Below are 25,629 nucleotides of genomic sequence, written 5' to 3'. Positions count from 1 at the left end.
CCAGTACATGATTATGGTACATGCAAAATAAAATGAGTGAAAAAAAATAAGAATAAAAAATAAAAAAAATAAAGTAAAATAAGTAAACAAAAAATAAAAATAATAAATAAATAAACAAAGAATAATGTTTGTAGGGGCCTGTACGGGGTGTGTAGATGAAGTTTGAGATTGCAGCAATGCAGAGTCTGGTACTTAGTTATTGTTGTAATTGTGACTAGTTGTGGTTGTTACATTAGTTATTAGTAATTAGTTATATTGTGAGATAATTAATTGATAAGCAGTGGAGGAACCAGACTGTCATAAATACAGAAGTGATGATAGATAGAAATTAATCATAAAAAAAAAAGATGAGCAGCTGCTTTTCTATCTCTCTCTCTCTGCTAGCTAGCGGCTAATGGCTAATAATTACTAATAATATACAGCACATGTCGCAGGTGCAAAGCTTTGTTGTTGTGAGATTCGTCAAGTGCCTTACAACAACCACAACAACAACAACAACAACCAGTAATGTGCACATGAAGCTACCGCTGCAAACCAGAACAGGAAGTGGAAATATCTGCTCAGCCGACGCGTCGTCTCCTGCAGACCAAAGTGCAGGGAGGGGGAAGTTCATCACGTCCTTTTATTCAGCTGATTATTATTCATTGTTAGATGATATTGGTGAATGAATAGGGTTGGGTCCAAACACCATGACCTCAGTTTTACCTTCATTTAAATTTAAAAAGTTTAATTCCATCCAGGCCTTAATGTCCTCTAGGCGCTAGCAGAGACATCAGGGAGCTGTTGTCGTTTCTTTTGAGGGGCAGGTAGATTTGAGAGTCATCTGCTTTTTAAAACTGCTTCAGAATATACTTAGACAACAGGAAGTACTTTAACTTTAATCTGAGCAGAATCACATGTGGAGTTCCCCAGGGTTCCATCCTGGGACCTCTTGTGTTTAGCGTCTACATTCCCACTGGCACAGATTATAAATAACAACATAAACTACCACTCTGTGCAGACGACACGCAGGTTTACAGTAGTGTCTCCAGGAGACCGAGGCTACAGGTTCTCGGTAAAAGCTTTAAAGGCTTAAAAACGACTGGATGAACCTCAACTTTCTCCAGTTAAACAAAAACTAAACTGAGGTTTTTGTCTTTGGAGCCAAAGAGAAACGATCACATGTCACCACAATCTAACACCTAAAAACCACCGAGCTTCAACACCTAGAAACCTCCAACCAGGACAGAAACCAGTCTCTTCTCTGTTCCCTCCGTGGTCCCGGGGCAGGTTTATGGATAATAGAAGGTAAAATCATCAGGTTTATGGATAATAGAAGGTAAAATCATCAGGTTTATGGATAATAAAAGGTAAAATCATCAGTCTGGTCTCTTCTCTGTTCCAGATCGTGGGCGGCGTCATCCTCGTCCTCGCTCTGCTGTCTCACACCTTTGGAAACCTGGAGAAGGGCTCGGAGGTGAGGACCGGTCTGGACCAGTTACAACCGTCTCTGGACCCGTTACAACCGTCTCTGGACCCGTTACAACCCCAGTTAGAGACAAATATAATACTTTAAAAATGAGGACCGGTCTCTGGACCCGTTACAACCGTCTGCACTGAGACAAATATAATATCTACTGCAAAAAAATAAGTCAACTTTTTGCACGAGATTATTATGTAGATCAAGAAAGACCAATCTTTGGATAAACTTAATTTTTTGTATGTAAATAATACATTTTGCAAGTGCAGTCAACTTAATTGTGTTAAGTTTATTTTATTTACCAAAATTAAGTTGACTTTACTTGCAAATGAATTTTGTACATACTAAAACTTAAGTAGTTCATACAAAGACTAGTCTTTCTTGATCTACATAAAAAGTAGAAAAAGTCGCCTTCATTTTTAAAAGTAGATCAAGATATTTTTTACTGTGGTTTTTCTACTTAAACAAATAAAACATGTTTCATCTAAACGTTGGTCAATCTGCCCAACAGATTAAAACTGTTAAAGGAAAAGTAAATATGTAGTTTGTGTGTAAATGTAAAGATTACTGGGATTAATTACATAAAAACTGCTGGTTCAGGAAAAAATGCACAATGTTTTTTGAACAAATGCAGATTAAGTTCAAAACTAGACGTATTCATGTAAAGCAACAAACTTCATTTTTAATTGTTAATATCACAGATTTAAATATGTTATATTTACATGCGCTTAGATTTATTTTTTTCAGTGTGAGACACATAGGTGTAACTGTTTCCTGTTTCCTGCGGTTGTAACTTCCTGTTTCCTGCGGTAGTAACTTCCTGTTTCCTGCGGTAGTAACTTCCTGTTTCCTGCGGTTGTAACTTCCTGTTTCCTGCGGTAGTAACTTCCTGTTTCCTGCGGTAGTAACTTCCTGTTTCCTGCGGTAGTAACTTCCTGTTTCCTGCGGTAGTAACTTCCTGTTTCCTGCGGTAGTAACTTCCTGTTTCCTGCGGTAGTAACTTCCTGTTTCCTGTGGTAGTAACTTCCTGTTTCCTGCGGTAGTAACTTCCTGTTTCCTGCGGTAGTAACTTCCTGTTTCCTGCGGTAGTAACTTCCTGTTTCCTGCGGTAGTAACTTCCTGTTTCCTGCGGTAGTAACTTCCTGTTTCCTGCGGTAGTAACTTCCTGTTTCCTGCGGTAGTAACTTCCTGTTTCCTGCGGTAGTAACTTCCTGTTTCCTGCGGTTGTAACTTCCTGTTTCCTGTAACTTCCTGTTTCCTGCGGTTGTAACTTCCTGTTTCCTGCGGTAGTAACTTCCTGTTTCCTGTTTCCAGCTGGAGAATCAGACCGTCGGCCTGATCTTCTTGTACGTGATCGGGTCTCTCATCATCCTCGTAGCCGTGCTGGGAGCCTACGGGGCGTCCAAGGAGAACAAGGCCTCGCTCATCGTGGTGAGTTCTAGTTCCTGATCAGTTCCTGATCACTTCCTGATCAGTTCCTGATCACGTGGTGATCATGGTGAGTTCCTGATCGTGGTGAGTTCCCGCCCACCCAGGGTTTCTGAATTTCAGAGTTTATTAAAGTTTAGCCCCTTGAGATGTTCCATCTCATTTTCAAGGGTTCCCAAGAAAACAACATTACAATCAGTGGTGTAAAGTAACGAAGTACAAGTACTTCGTTATTGTACTTAAGTAAGATTTTTGAGAATTTGTACTTTTATTGATACTTTCATTTTTCTGTACTTTTACTTTTACTTCGTTACATTTTCAAGGAAAAAATCGTACTTTTAATCCGCTACATTTAAAATTGGACACGTCGTTACTCGCTCCAAATTAAAGCCGTGAGAACAGCACAGCAGGGGCTGATTTATGGTTCCGCGTTACACACACGGCGTAGGGTGTGCGTCGATAAGGCGGACGGGAAGGAAGGGGGGCGAGAGAATTGCCCGTGATTGCCCCGGCGCCTTTAAGACACCTTTAATACCGTTAATATTATAGATCCATGCGAGACACCTGGGGCAGACGGGGAGACTCGGCCTCCCCGAGAAGGAGCCGCAGCCCCCGGGAGAGTTGCGCCGCAGAGGCGGGCCGGAAAGGCTGGAGGAACCGCCGTCGCGTCGAGTACCGATGAAGACTGATGAAGACTTAACCGCGTTAAATCGACGCAGAGCCTACGCCGTAAGGTACGGCGTAGGGTACGCGGCGAAGCGCACCGTACGGTGCGTGTCGCCGCGTACCCTACGCCGTTGGCTCTGCGTTGGTGTAACGCGGAACCATAAATCAGCCTTGAGCGGCAGCCGACGCTCAAGCCGACGAAATTAAAATGGGGTAATGGAAACAAACACTAAAGGGGTCAGAATAATATCACCATTATTTAGAGTTGTAAGCAAATTCTTGGATTCTTCATTTCTTTGCAATCCTTTTGAAAATAATTTTGTACTTTGAATTTTGTACTTTGTACTTTTTACTTTTTACTTTTGTACTTAAGTACATTTTACACCATGTACTTTTGGTACTTTATTATATTTAATTTGAGGTACTTTTTTACTTTTACTTAAGTAATTTTCAAGCAGAAAATGTGTACTTTTACTTAAGTACAATATTTTTGTACTTTTTCCACCTCTGATTACAATCCATCACATTACAGTCTAGACATACATGACGTTACGGCGATCTAACAACAGAAATGCCACGTGAGGGAACTTGAAGGCGTTTCCAACTCACGCTGGTTCTGAAGGAAGTGTTCCGACTGGGAGCTTCTAAAAACTAAAGCTTCTAAAAACAACACCTACCAAAAACCCGGTGCTGAACGAGAGATTATTGGAGTCGCCATTGATGAACCAGAGACTTAAAACAGACGGAACATTACTGGAATCTGCCTGTTTTTCAATACAATTGTTGATTCTATAATCTGACCTTGACAGAGCAGCCTGGCCGGTTAGTCCAGTCACAATCTCCCTGGTGGAGTGTAAACAAGACGATCCCCCGCAAAGTTCACAGACTCACCGCTCACACACACACACTGATAAATACATCTCCTTTAAAGTCAACGCCTTCCCCGCCCCCCCTCTTATCACCCCCCCAACACAGTCAACAGGTTTGAGAGCGTGGTGGCCAAATAGTTGTTCGTTCAATAAAGTGTTCAAAAAGAATGTCAGGACACACTCAGGCCACGTTTCCACGTAGCCGGGTATTTACAAAAACGGATATTTCCCCCTCTACGTTTTCAAAAAAATCCTCGTTTACACGAAGCGGCATGAAAACGCTGTTAAGGTGCTATGAGCATCCAAACCTGCAGGGGGCAGTACGGGGCGCGTCACCGCGTAGCCTACGCCGTAGCTCTGCGTTGGTGTAACGCGGAACCATAAATCAGCCTGGACTGCAGTTACTTCCAAGACTGAACGAGAGTCTTTGGTTTGGAGTGACAGAGAAGTGGAGTTTGGAGTTATACCCCGTCCACACGTAGCCGGGTATCTGCTAAACCCAAGATATTCAGATATTAACGCGGCAGCTCCGTGGCGGGACACGGGGGGACTCGGGCTCGTTAACTGCGGCTTACAGAGAAGGAGACGCGCAGATGATCTACAGGTAGGGTCGCCACCTTTCAGAAATAGAAATAAGGGACGCCCCGATTTCAGCAGCGCAGGCGCCAAAAAAGGACATGCCCAAAACTTCTAAAATGCATAGAAATGTATTTATTTTCTATGAAAAAACAAAACGCTTTGATTTAAAGAGCTTTAATAGCATTGAACTTGCATGACTGTCCAGACAGACAACCATAGTAGCAACTGAAATATCCTCCTATGCTACGTATGTAACATCAGCCCAGATGTATAATATAGATACAGGTGAAGAATATGGTGTAAAAGTTAATTTATTTCAATAATTCAACTAGAATGTGGTGTAAAAGTTAATTTATTTCAATAATTCAACTAGAATATGGTGTAAAAATGAATTTATTTCAATAATTCAACTAGAATATGGTGTAAAAGTTAATTTATTTCAATAATTCAACTAGAATATGGTGTAAAAGTTAATTTATTTCAATAATTCAACTAGAATATGGTGTAAAAGTTAATTTATTTCAATAATTCAACTAGAATATGGTGTAAAAGTTAATTTATTTCAATAATTCCACTAGAATATGGTGTAAAAGTTAATTTATTTCAATAATTCAACTAGAATGTGGTGTAAAAGTTAATTTATTTCAATAATTCAACTAGAATATGGTGTAAAAATGAATTTATTTCAATAATTCAACTAGAATATGGTGTAAAAGTTAATTTATTTCAATAATTCAACTAGAATATGGTGTAAAAGTTAATTTATTTCAATAATTCAACTAGAATATGGTGTAAAAGTTAATTTATTTCAATAATTCAACTAGAATATGGCGTAAAAGTTAATTTATTTCAATAATTCAACTAGAATATGGTGTAAAAGTTAATTTAATTCAATTATTCAACTAGAATATGGTGTAAAAGTTAATTTATTTCAATAATTCAACTAGAATATGGTGTAAAAGTTAATTTATTTCAATAATTCAACTAGAATATGGTGTAAAAGTTAATTTATTTCAATAATTCAACTAGAATATGGTGTAAAAGTTAATTTATTTCAATAATTCCACTAGAATATGGTGTAAAAGTTAATTTATTTCAATAATTCAACTAGAATATGGTGTAAAAGTTAATTTATTTCAATAATTCAACTAGAATATGGTGTAAAAGTTAATGAAAATACGGTACAAATCGCGTCCCGTATTAGTTCAAAACGGGACGCAACATTTTTTTCTCAAATAAAGGACAATTCCGTATTTTACGGGACGGGTGGCGACCCTATCTACAGGTTAGAATGCTTATGAATGTGGTCGAAAACGCAGATCTTCGGTTACGTGTGGAAGGGTTTTAAAAAAAAAACGATGTAATGTGGATACAAATTATTTTATAAACGGAGGGGGGAAATATTCGGTTTTAAAAATACCCGGCTACGTGTGGACGGGGTCTTACTTTTTAAGTGTGACTTTAGAACATAAAATACAAGAAAATATTGACGGTGGCCAAACAAATTGTAAACACAGGTTGCACAAATGATGCTGGTGACGTTTCTGTGACGTCCTGAGCCTAAATCTCCGTTTTCCTCCGTTTTCCTCCATTTTCCTCCGTTTTCCTCCGTTTTTCTCTGTTTAGACGCAAACAGAGTTTTTGAAAATCTCCAGTTTGGCCGGCGTTTTCAGAAATGATCATTTTTGGAGACTTTGAGCTCCGTTTTCGTGTAAACGAACGGCCAAAACGCATGAAAACGGCTCTGTTTTTGCTCCGTGTAAACGGGGCCTCAGCTAGGGTCGCCACCCGTCCCGTAAAATACGGAATTGTCCTTTATTTGAGAAAAAAATGTTGCGTCCCGTATTGAACTAATACGGGACACGATTTGTACCGTATTTTCATGAACTTTTACACCATATTCTAGTTGAATTATTGAAATAAATTAACTTTTACACCATATTCTAGTTGAATTATTGAAATAAATTAACTTTTACACCATATTCTAGTTGAATTATTGAAATAAATTAACTTTTACACCATATTCTAGTTGAATTATTGAAATAAATTAACTTTTACTCCATATTCTAGTTGAATTATTGAAATAAATTAACTTTTACACCATATTCTAGTTGAATTATTGAAATAAATTAACTTTTACACCATATTCTAGTTGAATTATTGAAATAAATTAACTTTTATACCATATTCTAGTTGAATTATTGAAATAAATTAACCTTTACACCATATTCTAGTTGAATTATTGAAATAAATTAACTTTTACACCATATTCTAGTTGAATTATTGAAATAAATTAACTTTTACACCATATTCTAGTTGAATTATTGAAATAAATTAACTTTTACACCATATTCTAGTTGAATTATTGAAATAAATTCACTTTTACACCATATTCTAGTTGAATTATTGAAATAAATTAACTTTTACACCATATTCTAGTTGAATTATTGAAATAAATTAACTTTTACACCATATTCTAGTTGAATTATTGAAATAAATTAACTTTTACACCATATTCTAGTTGAATTATTGAAATAAATTAACTTTTACACCATATTCTAGTTGAATTATTGAAATAAATTAACTTTTACACCATATTCTAGTTGAATTATTGAAATAAATTAACTTTTACACCATATTCTTCACCTGTATCTATATTCTACATCTGGGCTGATGTTACATACGTAGCATAGGAGGCTATCTCAGTTGCTATATGGTTGTCTGTCTGTACAGTCATGCAAGTTCAATGCTATTAAAGCACTTTAAGCACTTTTTTCATATAAAATAAACACATTTTTATTCAGTTTAGAAGTTTTTGGGGCTTTTTTTTTTGGCTCCTGCGCTGCTGAAATCGGGGCGTCCCTTATTTCTATTTCTGAAAGGTGGCAACCCTAACAAACGGCCAAAACGCCTCTGTTTTTGCTCCGTGTAAACGGGGCCTCAGCTCTTTCTGGAGTTTTCATAAAAACAGAGTTCAGTACAGCTGATTACGAGGAGCAGTCAGTGCGTGAGTGAGCTGGAGATGTTTTGGACATCCTGCCTTATATTTCAGCCAGGCTGGGAACACTAGACTACATATCTGTCACCGTGACGACCATGAGGCTCCGCCCCCTGATAGTGAGAGATTCCACTGCTCTGTGTCAGAAAGCTCGACCTCGGCCACAGGAACGTTCACTTGAAAACAGGATTGGTGCTTTAGTCTTAAAACATACAAGACTAAATATACGGTGCAGGAGAGAACCCAAACAATCGTTCAGTTTGTGATACAAGCATGACATTTGGTTCACACATTAATATCCAAAGGCATTCCAAAAATAATTGGACGTGGAGCCGTCGTGAATTTTCAACATGGCGCCCATGGCAGCCATCTTGAAAAATGACTGCCATGTTGAAAATTCACGACGGCTCCACGTCCTTATCTTTTGGGGATAGAGAAAAAAAAGAGAGAAAAAGGCGGAAAAAAAAGACAAAAACAAGAGGAGAAAAAAATGAAAAAAGAGGAAAAAATATGGAAAAAAGAGGAAAGAAAGAGAAAAAAAGAGGAAAAAAAGAGGAATAAAGAGGAAAAAAATATGGAAAAAAGAGAAAAAAGGAGTAATAAAGAGGAAAAGAATATGGAAAAAAGAGAGAAAAAAGAGGAAGAAGAGAGGAGAAAAAGAAGAGTGTGAAAAATGACTGCCATGTGCGCCATGATGAAAATTCAGGATGGCTCCACGTCCTTATCTTTTGGGGATAGAGAAAAAAAAGAGAGAAAAAGGCGAATAAAAGACGAAAACAAGAGGAGAAAAAAATGAAAAAAGAGGAAAAAATATGAAAAAAAGAGGAAAAAATATGGAAAAAAGAGGAAAAAAAGAGGAAGAAGAGAGGAGAAAAAGATGAAAAAAGAGGAAAAAATATGGAAAAAAGAGGAAAAAAAAGAGGAAGAAGAGAGGAGAAAAAGATGAAAAAAGAGGAAAAAATATGGAAAAAAGAGGAAAAAAAGAGGAAAAAAAGAAGAGTGTGAAAAATGACTGCCATGTGCGCCATGATGAAAATTCACGACGGCTCCACGTCCTTATCTTTTGGGGATAGAGAAAAAAAAGAGAGAAAAAGGCGAAAAAAAGACAAAAACAAGAGGAGAAAAAAATTAAAAAAGAGGAAAAAATATGGAAAAAAGAGGAAAGAAAGAGAAAAAAAGAGGAAAAAAAGAGGAATAAAGAGGAAAAAAATATGGAAAAAAGAGGAAAAAAAGAGGAAGAAGAGAGGAGAAAAAAATGAAAAAAGAGGAAAGAAATATGGAAAAAAGAGAAAAAAGGAGTAATAAAGAGGAAAAAAATATGGAAAAAAGAGAGAAAAAAGAGGAAGAAGAGAGGAGAAAAAAAATGAAAAAAGAGGAAAGAAATATGGAAAAAAGAGGAAAAAATATGGAAAAAAGAGGAAAAAAAGAGGAAAAAAAGAAGAGTGTGAAAAATTACTGCCATGATGAAAATTCACGATGGCTCCTCGTTCGTTCGTTCGTTCGTTCGTTCGTTCGTTCGTTCGTTCGTTCGTTCGTTCGTTCGTTCGTTCGTTCGTTCGTTCGTTCGTTCGTTCGTTCGTTCGTTCGTTCGTTCGTTCGTTCGTTCGTTAAGTGCAAGCTTGCATACGACCAAAAGAGACAACACATTAATCTGCTTTAGAGAACAAACCATGCGGACCCACACACTCCTTGTGCACGGTTGAAAAACTGTGTGGCTTCCCAGCTCCTAATTCCCCTGCACCTGATCACCTGATCACCGGTGTCTCCCTTACCTCCCTCTGATTGACAGTTACCTCCTACGCCCACAGGTGCACAGGTGATGCAATGACAACCTCCACCCACACATACAAACTGGAATGACAGGAGTGAGTGATCGGGTAAAAACATATCCCCAACTGAGAAACCATGACACACACACAGCACAACTCTAAACTGGCTACAACAAATGGCATACAACACACAACAATCCATCACATTACGGTATAGACATGCCCACCGAGGGTTCATCACTTCCCAGCAGACAGGAAGTGGTGGTGGAGCAGGAAGTGGTGGTGGAGCAGCATAACCCCTAGGGGGGTGGGGGGTTGGGGTTGCTGCCGGCGTCATCTCGCTCTGCAAACCCACCGTTTCCTGTTTCCTTTATCATCGCGCTAGCTGCCAACGTGCCGCTGAGCAGCAGCGTCGTCCAAAGATAAGACCTTTGACATTAACACGAACCTCCCAGATACGAACACCTTCACCTGGCCGAGGCGCGGTAAACTCCGGAGAGAGTTCCCTCTTCTGTCCCGTTCTCCGGAGAGAGAGAGTTCCCTCTTCTGTCCCGTTCTAGGGTCATGCTAGGTGTCATGCTAGGAGTCATGCTAGGAGTCAAGCTAGGAGTCAAGCTAGGAGTCATGCTAGGAGTCAAGCTAGGAGTCATGCTAGGAGTCAAGCTAGGAGTCATGCTAGGAGTCAAGCTAGGAGTCATGCTAGGAGTCAAGCTAGGAGTCAAGCTAGGAGTCATGCTAGGAGTCAAGCTAGGAGTCATGCTAGGAGTCAAGCTAGGAGTCATGCTAGGAGTCAAGCTAGGAGTCATGCTAGGAGTCAAGCTAGGAGTCAAGCTAGGAGTCATGCTAGGAGTCAAGCTAGGAGTCAAGCTAGGAGTCATGCTAGGAGTCATGCTAGGAGTCAAGCTAGGAGTCAAGCTAGGAGTCATGCTAGGAGTCATGCTAGGAGTCATGCTAGGAGTCATGCTAGGAGTCAAACTAGGAGTCATGCTAGGAGTCATGCTAGGAGTCAAGCTAGGAGTCATGCTAGGAGTCATGCTAGGAGTCATGCTAGGAGTCATGCTAGGAGTCAAGCTAGGAGTCAAGCTAGGAGTCATGCTAGGAGTCATGCTAGGAGTCATGCTAGGAGTCATGCTAGGAGTCAAGCTTGGAGTCAAGCTAGGAGTCATGCTAGGAGTCATGCTAGGAGTCATGCTAGGAGTCATGCTAGGAGTCATGCTAGGAGTCATGCTAGGAGTCAAGCTAGGAGTCATGCTAGGAGTCAAGCTAGGAGTCAAGCTAGGAGTCATGCTAGGAGTCAAGCTAGGAGTCATGCTAGGAGTCAAGCTAGGAGTCATGCTAGGAGTCATGCTAGGAGTCATGCTAGGAGTCATGCTAGGAGTCATGCTAGGAGTCATGCTAGGAGTCAAGCTAGGAGTCATGCTAGGAGTCATGCTAGGAGTCAAGCTAGGAGTCATGCTAGGAGTCATGCTAGGAGTCAAGCTAGGAGTCAAGCTAGGAGTCATGCTAGGAGTCATGCTAGGAGTCAAGCTAGGAGTCATGCTAGGAGTCATGCTAGGAGTCAAGCTAGGAGTCATGCTAGGAGTCATGCTAGGAGTCAAGCTAGGAGTCATGCTAGGAGTCATGCTAGGAGTCATGCTAGGAGTCAAGCTAGGAGTCATGCTAGGAGTCATGCTAGGAGTCATGCTAGGAGTCATGCTAGGAGTCAAGCTAGGAGTCATGCTAGGAACCCCACGAACCCCAGAAACCTCAGGAACGTCCAAAATCTATCGGCTGTAGACACTCTTTCAGCGGCAAGAGCCCTCGGTAGGAACTTCCCTACTGAGGGAAGTTCCTACCGAGGGAAGTTTCTACTGAGGGAAGTTTCTACTGAGGGAAGTTTCTACTGAGGGAAGTTTCTACTGAGGGAAGTTTCTACTGAGGGAAGTTTCTACTGAGGGAAGTTTCTACCGAGGGAAGTTTCTCGGTAGAAACTTCCCTCAGTAGGGAAGTTTCTACCGAGGGAAGTTTCTTCCGAGGGAAGTTTCTACCGAGGAAGTTTCTACCGAAGGAAGTTTCTCAGTAGAAACTTCCCTTGGCAGTAACTTCCTGTCTGATGTCAGTAGTGTGTCCTGGTTGAGGGTTAGGGTTACCCGAGTTCTGATCGGCTCTTCTTGTCTCTAGTTCCTGGTCTGAGTTCTGATTGGTTCTAGTTCCTGGTCTGAGTCGTATCGTACGAATCGTACGAAAAACCGTATGAAAAAACGCACGAAAAATCATACGAAAAATCGCAGGAAAAATCGCATGAAAAAACGTATGAAAAAACGCATGAAAAATCGTACGAAAAAACACACGAAAAAACGTACGAAAAAATGCACGCTCACGCGCAAAACACACGAAAGCACGCAAAAACGCACGCACGCATGAAAAGCACGAAAAAACGCACGCAAAACGGACGCAAAACGAACGCACGCAAACGCAATATATATATATGATTGGTTCTCTCTAGTTCCTGGTCTGAGTTCTGATTGTTTCTCCTCTAGTTCCTGGTCTGAGTTCTGATTGGTTCTAGTTCCTGGTCTGAGTTCTGATTGGTTCTAGTTCCTGGTCTGAGTTCTGATTGGTTCTCTCTAGTTCCTGGTCTGAGTTCTGATTGGTTCTCTCTAGTTCCTGGTCTGAGTTCTGATTGGTTCTAGTTCCTGGTCTGATTGGTTCTTCTCTCTCTAGTTCCTGGTCTGCATGATCGCGGGGTCCCTGATGATGTTCCGAGGAGGGATCATGGTCGCCACCGCTCGTCCTCAGGTAACGCTCCGTTGCTTAGCAACCGGAATCTCCTGCACAAAATCACTAAAGATAAAAGACTGTGATGCTGGTTCTGGTTCAGGTTCTGGTTCTGGTTCTGGTTCTCAGCTGGTTCCTAGTTGAACCAGAACCAGAGCTGGAACCGGTTTGGTGGGAAAGGGGTTTGAGGGTCTGAGTTTAATCCAAATGTACATGTCTGTATTCCACAGGTGTCAGATCTGATGGAGAGAACCTTCCGGCAGCAAATTCCTCTGGATTCTGCCCCAGATCAGGTCCAGCAGCTCGTCAACTACCTGCAGTCTGAGGTGAGTGGTCCATGGTGCAGCATCCTCTGCCGGTGGTGAAGAGAATCTCTGAATGCAAAACACCGGATCCTGCAGTGTGGGAGTGAGGGGGGCAGGGTAACGGCCCGGTCAGGGTAACGGCCCGGTCAGGGTAACGGCCCCTTTTGGGCGGGGGAGAAGGTTCGTCCCTCAAGACTCCTCTCCCTGGCCCTGCCCCTTCTCAACCTTTCCCCGACCCTGCACCCCAACCTGGTGGAAGCAGCAGCGGGATGACCGGGGATGGGGGGGGACCGGGACCGCAGGCCAGAACGCAGCTCCTGAAGCTCCAGCCTGCAAACATGCACAAAAGAGAGAAAAGGGGAACAAGAAACTACAGGAACGATGGACAAAAACGATAGTTATGAGATATTTATAATAAATAAAATATCCTTCATTACATTTATGAAGTGATTAGTCTCCTCCTGGTCTTGTTTCTCCGTGTTTAGAAGAACTTCCTGGAAAAAGGGAAAAAAAGAGGAAAAAAAGAGAAAAAAGAGGGAAAAAAGAGATGAAAAAAAGGAAAAAAGAGAGAAAAAAAAGGAAAAAAGAGATGAAAAAAAGAAAAAAAGAAGAAAAAAATAGGAAAAAAGATGAGAAAAGGAGGAAGAAAAAGGGAAAAAAAGAGAAAAAAATGATGAAAAAAAGAGGAAAAAAAGAGACGAAAAAAGGAAAAAAGAGGAAAAAAGAGGAAAAAATGATGAAAAAAGACAAAAAAGGAAAAAAGAGGAAAAAAGAGGAAAAAATGATGAAAAAAGACAAAAAAGGAAAAAAGATGAAAAAAGAGAAGAAAAAAAGATGAAAAAAGAGGAAGAAAGAGGAAAAAGAGGAAAAAAAGAGGAAAAAAGACAAAAAAATGGGAAAAAAGATGAAAAAAGAGGAAAAAAAGATGAAAAAAGACAAAAAAAGGAAAAAAGATGAAAAAAAGAGATGAAAAAAGGAAAAAAGAGGAAAAAAGAGGAAAAAAAGATGAAAAAAGACAAAAAAATGGGAAAAAAGATGAAAAAAGAGAAAAAAAAAAGATGAAAAAAGAGGAAAGAAAGAGGAAAAAAGAGGAAAAAAAACTCCATGTTTATTTGAACTTCCTGGACTCTACAGAGCAGGATTCCTTGTGAACAGAGCATGTGCAGAAAACAACTTCCTGTTCCGTTTGATGGGGATATTCCGTTACGTTTACATGACCCAATATTCAGGTTTAAAAGGAGTAACCCAGGGGAATATTGGGGTTTTAAAAACCAGAATATGAGCAGATTCTGGTTATTAAAGGGGTTATTGGTGTTTACATGGCCGTGTAACCGGGTTATTGATCATATTCAGGTTTTTAAAGAGTGATTGATGCTGGAAACGTCAGTCTGTGTTCATGAAGCAAATAAAGGACTTCCTGTCTCACGCCTGACGGTTTCACTTCCTGTCTGGAGGTCTGACGAGCATCTGCAGGTTCCCGTGTGAAAGTAGTTGGTTCAGGTGCAGCCGGTTCCTGTGGTTGGACCCGCGCCGGCTCTGCAGGAACCACCGGTACCGGCTCTGCAGGAACCACCGGTACCGGCTCTGCAGGAACCACCGGTACCGGCTCTGCAGGAACCACCGGTACCGGCTCTGCAGGAACCACCGGTACTAGCCCCGCCCCCTCCCCTAGCCCCGCCCCCTCCCCTAACCCCGCCCCCTCTCCTAGCCCCGCCCCCTCCCCTAGCCCCGCCCCTTTAGGAGACCGGAAGTAGGTCCTGAGTCTATTGAGTCCTATGGGAAAAGTGAACGTGAGCACAGATTATTACCAATTCCTTCGCCCCATAGTAACCTAAGTAAATATGGGACCCATTTTTCAAAAGCCACAAACCTTCTGAACATTCTGACACCAAAATGGAAACTTTCAGACCGACAGATTAGGAGAAAATGAACTTTGTTGGAGACCTGTCTCTGTCTGAGCAACACACTCTCGCCAGATTTGTCTCTCATCGTTTTCCCATCGGATAAAATGAAGTTTAAAACTAAAATAAAACTTGCTTCTTTGCTTAATAATACTGTTATTTTTATTATCTAAGTCTTTTTGGAAGAAAGTTGTACTGTATCTAGTGTTGTATGTTCCAAAACGATGTGGGGAGCGGGGCGGCCACGCCCACTTAGGAGACAGGAAGTGAGGTCAGAGGGGCGGCCACGCCCACTTAGGAGACAGGAAGTGAGGTCAGAGGGGCGACCACGCCCACTTAGGAGACCGGAAGTGAGGTCAGAGGGGCGGCCACGCCCACTTAGGAGACAGGAAGTGAGGTCAGAGGGGCGACCACGCCCACTTAGGAGACCGGAAGTGAGGTCAGAGGGGCGGCCACGCCCACTTAGGAGACCGGAAGTTAGGTCAGAGGAGGCCACGCCCACTTAGGAGACCGGAAGTGAGGTCAGAGGAGGCCACGCCCACTTAGGAGACAGGAAGTGAGGTCAGAGGAGGCCACGCCCACTTAGGAGACCGGAAGTGAGGTCAGAGGAGGCCACGCCCACTTAGGAGACCGGAAGTGAGGTCAGAGGAGGCCACGCCCACTTAGGAGACCGGAAGTGAGGTCAGAGGGGCGGCCACGCCCACTTAGGAGACCGGAAGTGAGGTCAGAGGGGCGGCCACGCCCACTTAGGAGACAGGAAGTGAGGTCAGAGGAGGCCACGCCCACTTAGGAGACAGGAAGTGAGGTCAGAGGGGCGGCCACGCCCACTTAGGAGACAGGAAGTGAGGTCAGAGGGGCGGCCACGCCCACTTAGGAGACAGGAAGTGAGGTCAGAGGGGCGGCCACGCCCACTTAGGAGACAGGAAGTGGATACCATTTCATACCATTGGCAGTAACGGCTGATCTTGTGTATAGAGGATCTTTGGTCACACATCGAGGGTTAAAAACACACATGTGACATGTGAAACTTAAGCTTTAAAAACCATAGGTCACTGGGGTCGATGCCTCCTGGGGCTGAAAACATCTGGACAGATGCGTCTAAAGACGCTGGGCCATTTACAAACCGGAAGTACCAGCAGGGGCGTCAGTCGGGTATGAAGGTCCAGCCGCCACACACCGGCTTCAGGGGAAAATGTAAATGTTTGTTTAAATACATTTATGCAATTACTCTGTGTCTATTTGTATTGATTATTCTATTACTTAATACATATAGAATAACTACAAATGCAAATCAGAACAACATGATTGATTTCACTAGTTATTTTACACTGCAAAAACTCAAAATCTTAACAAGAATATTTGTCTCATTTCTAGTTAAAATGTCTCATTTTTAGTAAAAAAAAATCTCATTACATTTAAGACAAGACTCAAAAACAACAATTTGCACCTGTTTCAAGTAGATTTTCAGTTGAAATAAGTAGAAAAATCTGCCAGTGGAACAAGATTTTTTTGCTTCTAATGAGAAGATAAATCTTGTTCCACTGGCAGATTTTTCTACTTATTTCAAGTGAAAATTCACTTGAAACAGGTGAAAATTGTCAAATAACAAGTTATTTTTCTGGAGTCTTGTTTTAAGTGTAATGTGATTTTTTGACTAAAAATGAGACATTTTAACTAGAAATAAGACAAATATTCCTGGTAAGATGTAGAGTTTTTGCAGTGAGCGAGACTGCATTTGAAAAAGTTCCAGTTTTCTTGACCACACAGATCAGCTCCATAAACTTCTGTGATGAGTATTTGCTGGACGTGTTGATTGATACTCTAGTTAATGTGACTCGTAACCTTGCCGTACCTTAGTAAGACTGAATTGACGCCACTGCAACTAACCTTTAAAGACAATGAGACGGCTGTCAGTCGACCCCCCTGACAAAAACTCAGGAAGTGGCCTGTGATCTGCATGTGAGAGATGTGGAAACAGTCAGTTCTCCAAAGATTGGAAGTTGGTTCCATAGTAATGGTGCCTGATAGCAGAACGCCCGCCCTCCAAATCTACATTTAGATACTCTAGGAACTACGAGTAAACCTGCACTCTGAGAACGGAGAGCTCTGCCAGGAACATAAGGCTCTATCAGGTCTTGTAAATACTGCAAAGCAGAAACCAGAGGAAGAACCGGATCTGTACCGGTACGAAGGACGGTGGTGACAGCTCCCCCTGGTGGTCTGGAGAGGACCCGGTCTTGGATTTTGGGGGTCCTCCTGGATCTGGACCAGTAACCAGCTTCTTCTTCTTCTTCTTCTGTGGTTTCAGAGTCACTGCTGTGGTCTGTTCAGCTACCGGGACTGGGAGGAGGTTCCGGAGTCGTGTTCCTGCCGCTCGGACCAGGCCCCGGGAGAGTGCCAGCAGTTCCGGTACCCGGTGAGTAGACCGGACCAGACCGGACTAGACCAGACTAGACTAGACCGAATTAGCTTAGCGCTGCTAACGTTGTGGTACTTCTCCCCCGCAGGTCTTCATGCAGAAATCCATCTACAAACAGGTCAGTACTCCGGCGCCGAAGCCTCACTCCACCGTAGAACCGAACGTAGCCGTGCTAACGTAGCCGTGCTAACGTAGCCGTGCTAACTTAGCCGTGCTAACGTAGCCGTGCTAACCAGAGCCAGTACTGCAAAAACTCAAAATCTTACCAGGAATATTTGTCTTATTTCTAGTTAAAATGTCTCATTTTTAGTCGAAAAATCTCATTAAACTTTAAACAAGAGTCATTACCAGAAAAATAACTTATTTACTTATTTACTTATTATTGTTTATTTATTTATTTAGGTATTCATGTATTTATTTATTTTTTTTTAATTTTTTATTTATTTATTTATTTTTATTTTATGTATTATGATTATTTATTTACTTATTTACTTGTTATTTGACAATTTTCACCTGTTTCAAGTAAATTTTCACTTGAAATAAGTAGAAAAATCTTGTTCCACTGGCAGATTTTTCTACTTATTTTAAGTGAAAATCTACTTGAAACAGGTGAAAATTGTTGTTTTTTCCAGTGATGAGTCTTGTTTTACGTGGAATGAGATTTTCTTTGACTAAAAATGAAACATTTTAACTAGAAATAAGACAAATATTCTTGTTAAGATGTTGAGTTTTTGCAGTGTGTGTTTCCACCGCTAACGTAGCAGTGCTAACCTAGCCGTGCTAACGTAGCCATGCTAACGTAGCCGTGCTAACATAGCCGTGCTAACGTAGCTGTGCTAACTAACGTGTGTTTCCTGCAGCCGTGCTTCCCCATCATCCTGGGCTACGCCCTGTGGGCCATCGACTTCGTCCTCGGATTCTTCTTCGTGCTGGCCGGACTCGCCGTGAGTTTTATTAACGTGTTATTAACGTGTTATTAACGTGTTATTAACTGGAATCATCTGCAGAAATGAACGTGTTATTAACTGGAATCATCTGCAGAAATGAACATGTTATTAACTGGAATCATCTGCAGAAATGAACATGTTATTAACTGGAATCATCTGCAGAGAAATGAACGTGTTATTAACTGGAATCATCTGCAGAAATGAACATGTTATTAACTGGAATCATCTGCAGAGAAATGAACGTGTTATTAACTGGAATCATCTGCAGAAATGAACATGTTATTAACTGGAATCATCTGCAGAAATGAACATGTTATTAACTGGAATCATCTGCAGAGAAATGAACGTGTTATTAACTGGAATCATCTGCAGAAATGAACATGTTATTAACTGGAATCATCTGCAGAGAAATGAACGTGTTATTAACTGGAATCATCTGCAGAAATGAACATGTTATTAACTGGAATCATCTGCAGAGAAATGAACGTGTTATTAACTGGAATCATCTGCAGAAATGAACATGTTATTAACTGGAATCATCTGCAGAAATGAACATGTTATTAACTGGAATCATCTGCAGAGAAATGAACGTGTTATTAACTGGAATCATCTGCAGAAATGAACATGTTATTAACTGGAATCATCTGCAGAAATGAACGTGTTATTAACTGGAATCATCTGCAGAAATGAACATGTTATTAACTGGAATCATCTGCAGAAATGAACGTGTTATTAACTGGAATCATCTGCAGAAATGAACATGTTATTAACTGGAATCATCTGCAGAAATGAACGTGTTATTAACTGGAATCATCTGCAGAAATGAACGTGTTATTAACTGGAATCATCTGCAGAAATGAACATGTTATTAACTGGAATCATCTGCAGAAATGAACGTGTTATTAACTGGAATCATCTGCAGAAATGAACGTGTTATTAACTGGAATCATCTGCAGAAATGAACGTGTTATTAACTGGAATCATCTGCAGAAATGAACGTGTTATTAACTGGAATCATCTGCAGAAATGAACGTGTTATTAACTGGAATCATCTGCAGAAATGAACGTGTTATTAACTGGAATCATCTGCAGAAATGAACGTGTTATTAACTGGAATCATCTGCAGAAATGAACGTGTTATTAACTGGAATCATCTGCAGAGAAATGAACGTGTTATTAACTGGAATCATCTGCATAGAAATGAACGTGTTATTAACTGGAATCATCTGCAGAAATGAACGTGTTATTAACTGGAATCATCTGCAGAAATGAACGTGTTATTAACTGGAATCATCTGCAGAAATGAACGTGTTATTAACTGGAATCATCTGCAGAAATGAACGTGTTATTAACTGGAATCATCTGCAGAAATGAACGTGTTATTAACTGGAATCCTCTGCAGAAATGAACGTGTTATTAACTGGAATCATCTGCAGAAATGAACGTGTTATTAACTGGAATCATCTGCAGAAATGAACATGTTATTAACTGGAATCATCTGCAGAAATGAACGTGTTATTAACTGGAATCCTCTGCAGAGAAATGAACGTGTTATTAACTGGAATCATCTGCATAGAAATGAACGTGTTATTAACTGGAATCATCTGCAGAAATGAACGTGTTATTAACTGGAATCATCTGCAGAAATGAACATGTTATTAACTGGAATCATCTGCAGAAATGAACGTGTTATTAACTGGAATCATCTGCAGAAATGAACATGTTATTAACTGGAATCATCTGCAGAAATGAACGTGTTATTAACTGGAATCATCTGCAGAAATGAACGTGTTATTAACTGGAATCATCTGCAGAAATGAACGTGTTATTAACTGGAATCATCTGCAGAAATGAACGTGTTATTAACTGGAATCATCTGCAGAGAAATGAACGTGTTATTAACTGGAATCATCTGCAGAAATGAACGTGTTATTAACTGGAATCATCTGCAGAAATGAACGTGTTATTAACTGGAATCATCTGTAGAAATGAACGTGTTATTAACTGGAATCATCTGCAGAAATGAACGTGTTATTAACTGGAATCATCTGCAGAAATGAACGCGTTATTAACTGGAATCATCTGCAGAGAAATGAACGTGTTATTAACTGGAATCATCTGCAGAAATGAACGTGTTATTAACTGGAATCATCTGCAGAGAAATGAACGTGTTATTAACTGGAATCATCTGCAGAAATGAACGTGTTATTAACTGGAATCATCTGCAGAAATGAACGTGTTATTAACTGGAATCATCTGCAGAAATGAACGTGTTATTAACTGGAATCATCTGCATAGAAATTAACGTGTTATTAACTGGAATCATCTGCAGAAATGAACGTGTTATTAACTGGAATCATCTGCAGAAATTAACGTGTTATTAACTGGAATCATCTGCAGAGAAATTAACGTTTTAGCTGCAGATGTCACTGGTTTCTCTGTAAAAACATAATAAATACCGTATTTTCACGACCATAAGGCGAATATAAACGTCTTATATTTTTTTTAAATGTGCCCAATGTGTTATTGTAAGGTGGACGTAGTTGAGGTCGCCATGACAACGTTAAAGGGGGAATGTGGGCGTGTATTAAAGAACTGGTATGTGCTTTACTTTTTAAAATGGCAAACAGACACGCGTAGAGATAATGATTAAGATTAATGAATCGATGGTTCGCAAATGGAGGAAGAGAAGAAAAAAAAAAAAAAAAAAATGGGAATTGATCACTAATTCGTCTGATTGGAGTCGCCATTGATGAACCAGAGACTGAAGGCAGACGGAAAATTACTGGAATCTGCCTGTTTTTTCAATATAATTGTAATTATAATCTGACCTTGACAGAGCAGCCTGGCAGGTTAGTCTGGTCACAATCTCCCTGGTGGAATAAAAACATGATGCTCTGCCCCCACTAGCCCTCCCCTTCCCAGGACACCTGTGGACCTGGATCAGAACCTTTTATTAACGTGTTATTAACAGCTGGAATCATCGTTTCTAACCGAACTAACGGTTCTGTTTCCCTGCAGGTCGTCGGCATCCTCCTGTCGTCCGTCCTGATCCACCAGCTGCGTTACCGTGGCAACCCGGCCGTCCTGGTCACGGTTCCTGCCGTCTACACCGCCGCCCCGCCCAAGTACCAGGAACTGCAGAACCCGCCCAAGTACCAGGAACTGCAGAATCCTCCTCCGTACTAGAGGACGGCACGCCGGCCGGCGGTCGCGCCGCCACGGCTACACGGCTACGTTCCCGTCGCCATGGCTACGTTTCCTTTTTTCCAAAGCGTTTCTGTTGTTTTGTCGCTGTGAAAAAGTGGGAGGGGTTTCGGGTAAAAACGGTGGCGTCAGAAATCTGATAAATCTGGTAAATCTGGTACGAGGATCAACCTGCTGATGAAGTTTTTTAAAGGTGGTTGAACTCTAAAACTTTTAATAAATGCTTGATTTGATCCTTTTGATTGATGAAATGAATGTTTCTAACCAGCGATAAAACTAAAAAACTAAATGAACCAACTCAGGAGTGAAGATAGAAACCAAGCCAGACGTGTTACGAGCAGAACTCGCGTTAGCTTCGGGTGCTAGCAGGCGCTGCTAGCGCTTCACCGCCTCCACCTTCTCATTTCTGCTGCTGCTTTAATTACTTCTGATGGTGGAAGTTACTTCCCCTTTAACTTGCTGTATTTAGGGTAAAAAGGGAAGTCTTTATATTTCTAACTGTCGAAATGTGAATTTTTGTACCTTGATCTGATTTTGCTTCAGGAATAAAAGACAATAAAATGACACTGGTGTGTTTAAATAATGTTACATCTCCAGCCTGCTGTCCGTCTTTACCTGCATATTTATCTGTATTTGAACGTCTTCTATGGTTTTCCATACACTTAGATTTTTGTCTTGCGTGGTTTTCCATACACTTAGATTTTTGTCTTGCGTGGTTTTCCATAAAGGTTAGTTTTTTGTCTTGTGTGGTTTTCCATACAGGTTAGTTTTTTGTCTTGTGTGGTTTTCCATACAGGTTAGATTTTTGTCTTGTGTGGTTTTCCATACAGGTTAGATTTTTGTCTTGTGTGGTTTTCCATACCGGTTAGATTTTTGTCTTGCGTGGTTTTCCGTACAGTTAGTTTTTTGTCTTGCGTGGTTTTCCATACCGGTTAGATTTTTGTCTTGCGTGGTTTTCCGTACAGTTAGTTTTTTGTCTTGTGTGGTTTTCCATACCGGTTAGATTTTTGTCTTGCGTGGTTTTCCGTACAGTTAGATTTTTGTCTTGTGTGGTTTTCCATACAGTTAGTTTTTTGTCTTGCGTGGTTTTCCATACCGGTTAGATTTTTGTCTTGCGTGGTTTTCCGTACAGTTAGTTTTTTGTCTTGTGTGGTTTTCCATACCGGTTAGATTTTTGTCTTGCGTGGTTTTCCATAAAGGTTAGTTTTTTGTCTTGTGTGGTTTTCCATACAGTTATATTTTTGTCTTGTGTGGTTTTCCATAAAGGTTAGTTTTTTGTCTTGTGTGGTTTTCCATACAGGTTAGATTTTTGTCTTGTGTGGTTTTCCGTACAGTTAGATTTTTGTCTTGTGTGGTTTTCCATACAGTTAGTTTTTTGTCTTGTGTGGTTTTCCATACCGGTTAGATTTTTGTCTTGCGTGGTTTTCCATACAGTTAGATTTTTGTCTTGCGTGGTTTTCCATACAGGTTAGATTTTTGTCTTGTGTGGTTTTCCATACAGGGTGTGGATGAAATTCCCAGAAACAGGAAGTTAAGATGATGATGAGTTTCGGTTCTTCCTGCTGCAGCAGGTTCAGACGTGTCCGGAGGACGAACTTCTCACCAGTTCCTCCAGAGCAGATTATATAAATATAAATATAAATATAAATATATATATATATATATATATATATATATATATATATATATATATATATATATATATATATATATACATATATAAATATAAACTAAAGTCCCGTATTGAACTGAAAAGCGACAAACTTTGTCCCGTTTTACTGAGAGTCAGAAAATAGTCATAAAACTCCAATGGAAAATCAAGCTGTTGAGTTTATAAGTTATTTATTTCTGTTTTACTCCAACTGTCTTCTACAGTCATGGCCTTTGAGGCTCAAATATGTTTACAAGTTTAATACAAACTTTCTATTCTTTTATATTAATTTATACAATTTTACATTAAGCAGGACAGGTTCTCTTCGGAGGAGTAAAAGGGGCTTGCAGGAGAAAAGATATTTGAGAGCACTTGGAGAAAAAAGTTGAAATGTCGAGATTGATGTTGAAATACAATTTCTGGGAAAAAAGTTGAAATTTTGCCTTTTTTTTTAATCAACATTTCAACTTTATTGACGAAATATTGACTTTTTTATCAACATTCCGGCTTTTTTCTCAAAGTGCATAATGAAAAAAAAATCTTCCTCCTCTAAAATATTATTTTTATTTTTCTCCTGCCCTGATTCTCTTCTGTATTGAGCTGTTGAGTTTATAAGTTATTTATTTCTGTTTTACTCCAACTGTAGCTGCAGTCGTAGACTTTGAGGCACAAATATGTTTACAAGTTTAATACAAACTTTCTGTTTGCACTTTTGTTATTGCACTAAAAATGTAAACTATTACAGAATGGATGTTCTGCTTTTATTTCTATTGTTTTATATCAATTTATACAATTTCAAGTTAAGCAGGACAGGTTTCTGTTTAAGAAACATACTTATTTTATTCAGTTCATTGTGTTATTTTGTATTAAAGTGAATTGCTGGATAATATTCAAAAATATGCATCTAATTCAATTCAGGTTCGAGTCAAATAGTTAAAAAAGAAATTGTTTCACTCACAAAAAAAGGGGCTAAAAGAATTGCCGCGGCCAGGAAGGTGAAGGGAACCGGGTGGATGAGGTTTCTCTGATTTATGTTTCAGGGAGTGGCCACTCGAGACCAGCAGCAGCAAAACTTCTGCTCCAACTGGTGTTCATAAAAACCTGCTGAGGACGATCTTCTCCGTCCTGCTCACAGCAATAAATCCAAGACCAGCTACATTTACAGGACTGGCTCAGAAAATTACAATATTGGGATAAAGTTCTTTATTTTCTGTAATGCAATTAAAACAACAAAAATGTCATCCATTCTGGATTCATTACAAATCAACTGAAATATTACAAGCCTTTTATTATTTTAATATTGCTGATCATGGTTTACAGTTTAAGAAAACTCAAATATCCTATCTCAAAAAAATTAGAATATTCTGGGAATCTTAATCTTAAACTGTAAACCATAATCAGCAATATTAAAATAATAAAAGGCTTGTAATATTTCAGTTGATTTGTAATGAATCCAGAATGGATGACACTTTTGCATTACAGAAAATAAAGAACTTTATCACAATATTCTCATTTTCTGAGACAGTCCTGTATGTATGTGTGTATATATATATGTGTATATATATATATATATATATATATATATATATATATGTGTATATATATATATATATATATATATATGCATATGCCTTAGATTATTACCAACATGGTATTAATTATTAACATATATGCAGGCACAAAATAAAAGAATAAAAACTAAAGTTTCCTCAGGACGAGTGAACAAGGAAAACTCAGAGACGTCAGTGATTATAATTGTAAATGATTATAATTGTTCTATTATTTTTACAAAACATCTTTCACTTGAACCAACAGTTTAGAAAACGACTGATTTCGTCTTTTCAGATGAAACTTCAGGTTTTAGTTAATAATCAGTGAAGTAAAGTCGGGACCAGAACTAGAGATAATAGTAAATAATAATAAAGTTAATATTTTTCTGGTTTCGGCTCCTTTTATGTGGAAATATTTTATTTCTCTTTTAAACAATCACAAATCAAAGATCATCCTTAAATAAACCATTTAAAAGACGAATCACTCCGTTTTGATCAAACTTGATCTTATTAAAATCATCATTTTATTTAATGTTTTTCAAACTTTCAAAGAAAAAAACAAGTTGGTTGAACTTTTTATTTAACTGAATTTAAAACGTTTATTTTCAACACAAAACCTTCTGATGCGTCTGAGACCGGTTTAGCTCCAAGACCGACTGCAGAATATTTGTCTTATTTCTAGTTAAAATGTCTCATTTTCAGTCAAAAAATCTCATTACACTTAAAACAAGACTCATCACTGGAAAAAACAACAATTTTCACCTGTTTCAAGTAGATTTTCACTTGAAATAAATAGAAAAATCTGCCAGTGGAACAAGATTTTTTTGCTTGTAATAAGAAGATAAATCTTGTTCCACTGGCAGATTTTTCTACTTATTTGAAGTGAAAATTTACTTGAAACAGGTGAAAATTTCGACTTTTTTCTCGAAATTTTGAGAAAAAAAGTCAAAATGTCCAGAAAAAAAGTTGAAATTTTGAGGAAAAAAGTCAAAAATTTTATGAAAAAAGTTGAAATGTCGACAAAATTTAGTTTTATTTGACCATTTTCACCTGTTTCAAGTGAATTTTCACTTGAAATAAGTAGAAAAATCTGCCAGTGGAACAAGATTTTTTTGCTTGTAATG

At 39.5% G+C, this 25,629-nt stretch overlaps 1 protein-coding gene across 2 annotated transcripts in view; it reads left to right on the top strand.

Annotated features, from left to right (window-relative positions):
* The window catches only part of LOC133424261 (tetraspanin-8-like), a 33,174-nt gene extending 11,282 nt beyond the window's left edge, over window positions 1–21,892 (top strand). The window contains exons 1-9 of one of the 2 annotated variants that reach the window (XM_061714756.1): window positions 1,259–1,287; window positions 1,363–1,456; window positions 2,774–2,890; window positions 12,472–12,546; window positions 12,756–12,851; window positions 17,040–17,147; window positions 17,239–17,268; window positions 18,011–18,094; window positions 21,119–21,892. In XM_061714756.1, the coding sequence (XP_061570740.1) occupies window positions 1,274–1,287; window positions 1,363–1,456; window positions 2,774–2,890; window positions 12,472–12,546; window positions 12,756–12,851; window positions 17,040–17,147; window positions 17,239–17,268; window positions 18,011–18,094; window positions 21,119–21,286 (786 nt within the window). In that variant the 5' untranslated portion in view covers window positions 1,259–1,273 and the 3' untranslated portion in view covers window positions 21,287–21,892. Of the gene's footprint in view, window positions 1–1,258; window positions 1,288–1,362; window positions 1,457–2,773; window positions 2,891–12,471; window positions 12,547–12,755; window positions 12,852–17,039; window positions 17,148–17,238; window positions 17,269–18,010; window positions 18,095–21,118 lie in introns of those variants that run through there. The other variant, XM_061714755.1, reaches the window with a different exon arrangement.
* The last annotated feature ends 3,737 nt before the right edge of the window (window positions 21,893–25,629 follow it).

This window comes from Cololabis saira, chromosome 23 (assembly GCF_033807715.1).
Source record: "Cololabis saira isolate AMF1-May2022 chromosome 23, fColSai1.1, whole genome shotgun sequence".
NCBI classification, from domain to species: Eukaryota; Metazoa; Chordata; class Actinopteri; order Beloniformes; family Belonidae; genus Cololabis; species Cololabis saira.
This window is presented reverse-complemented; position numbering and strand designations above follow the sequence as displayed.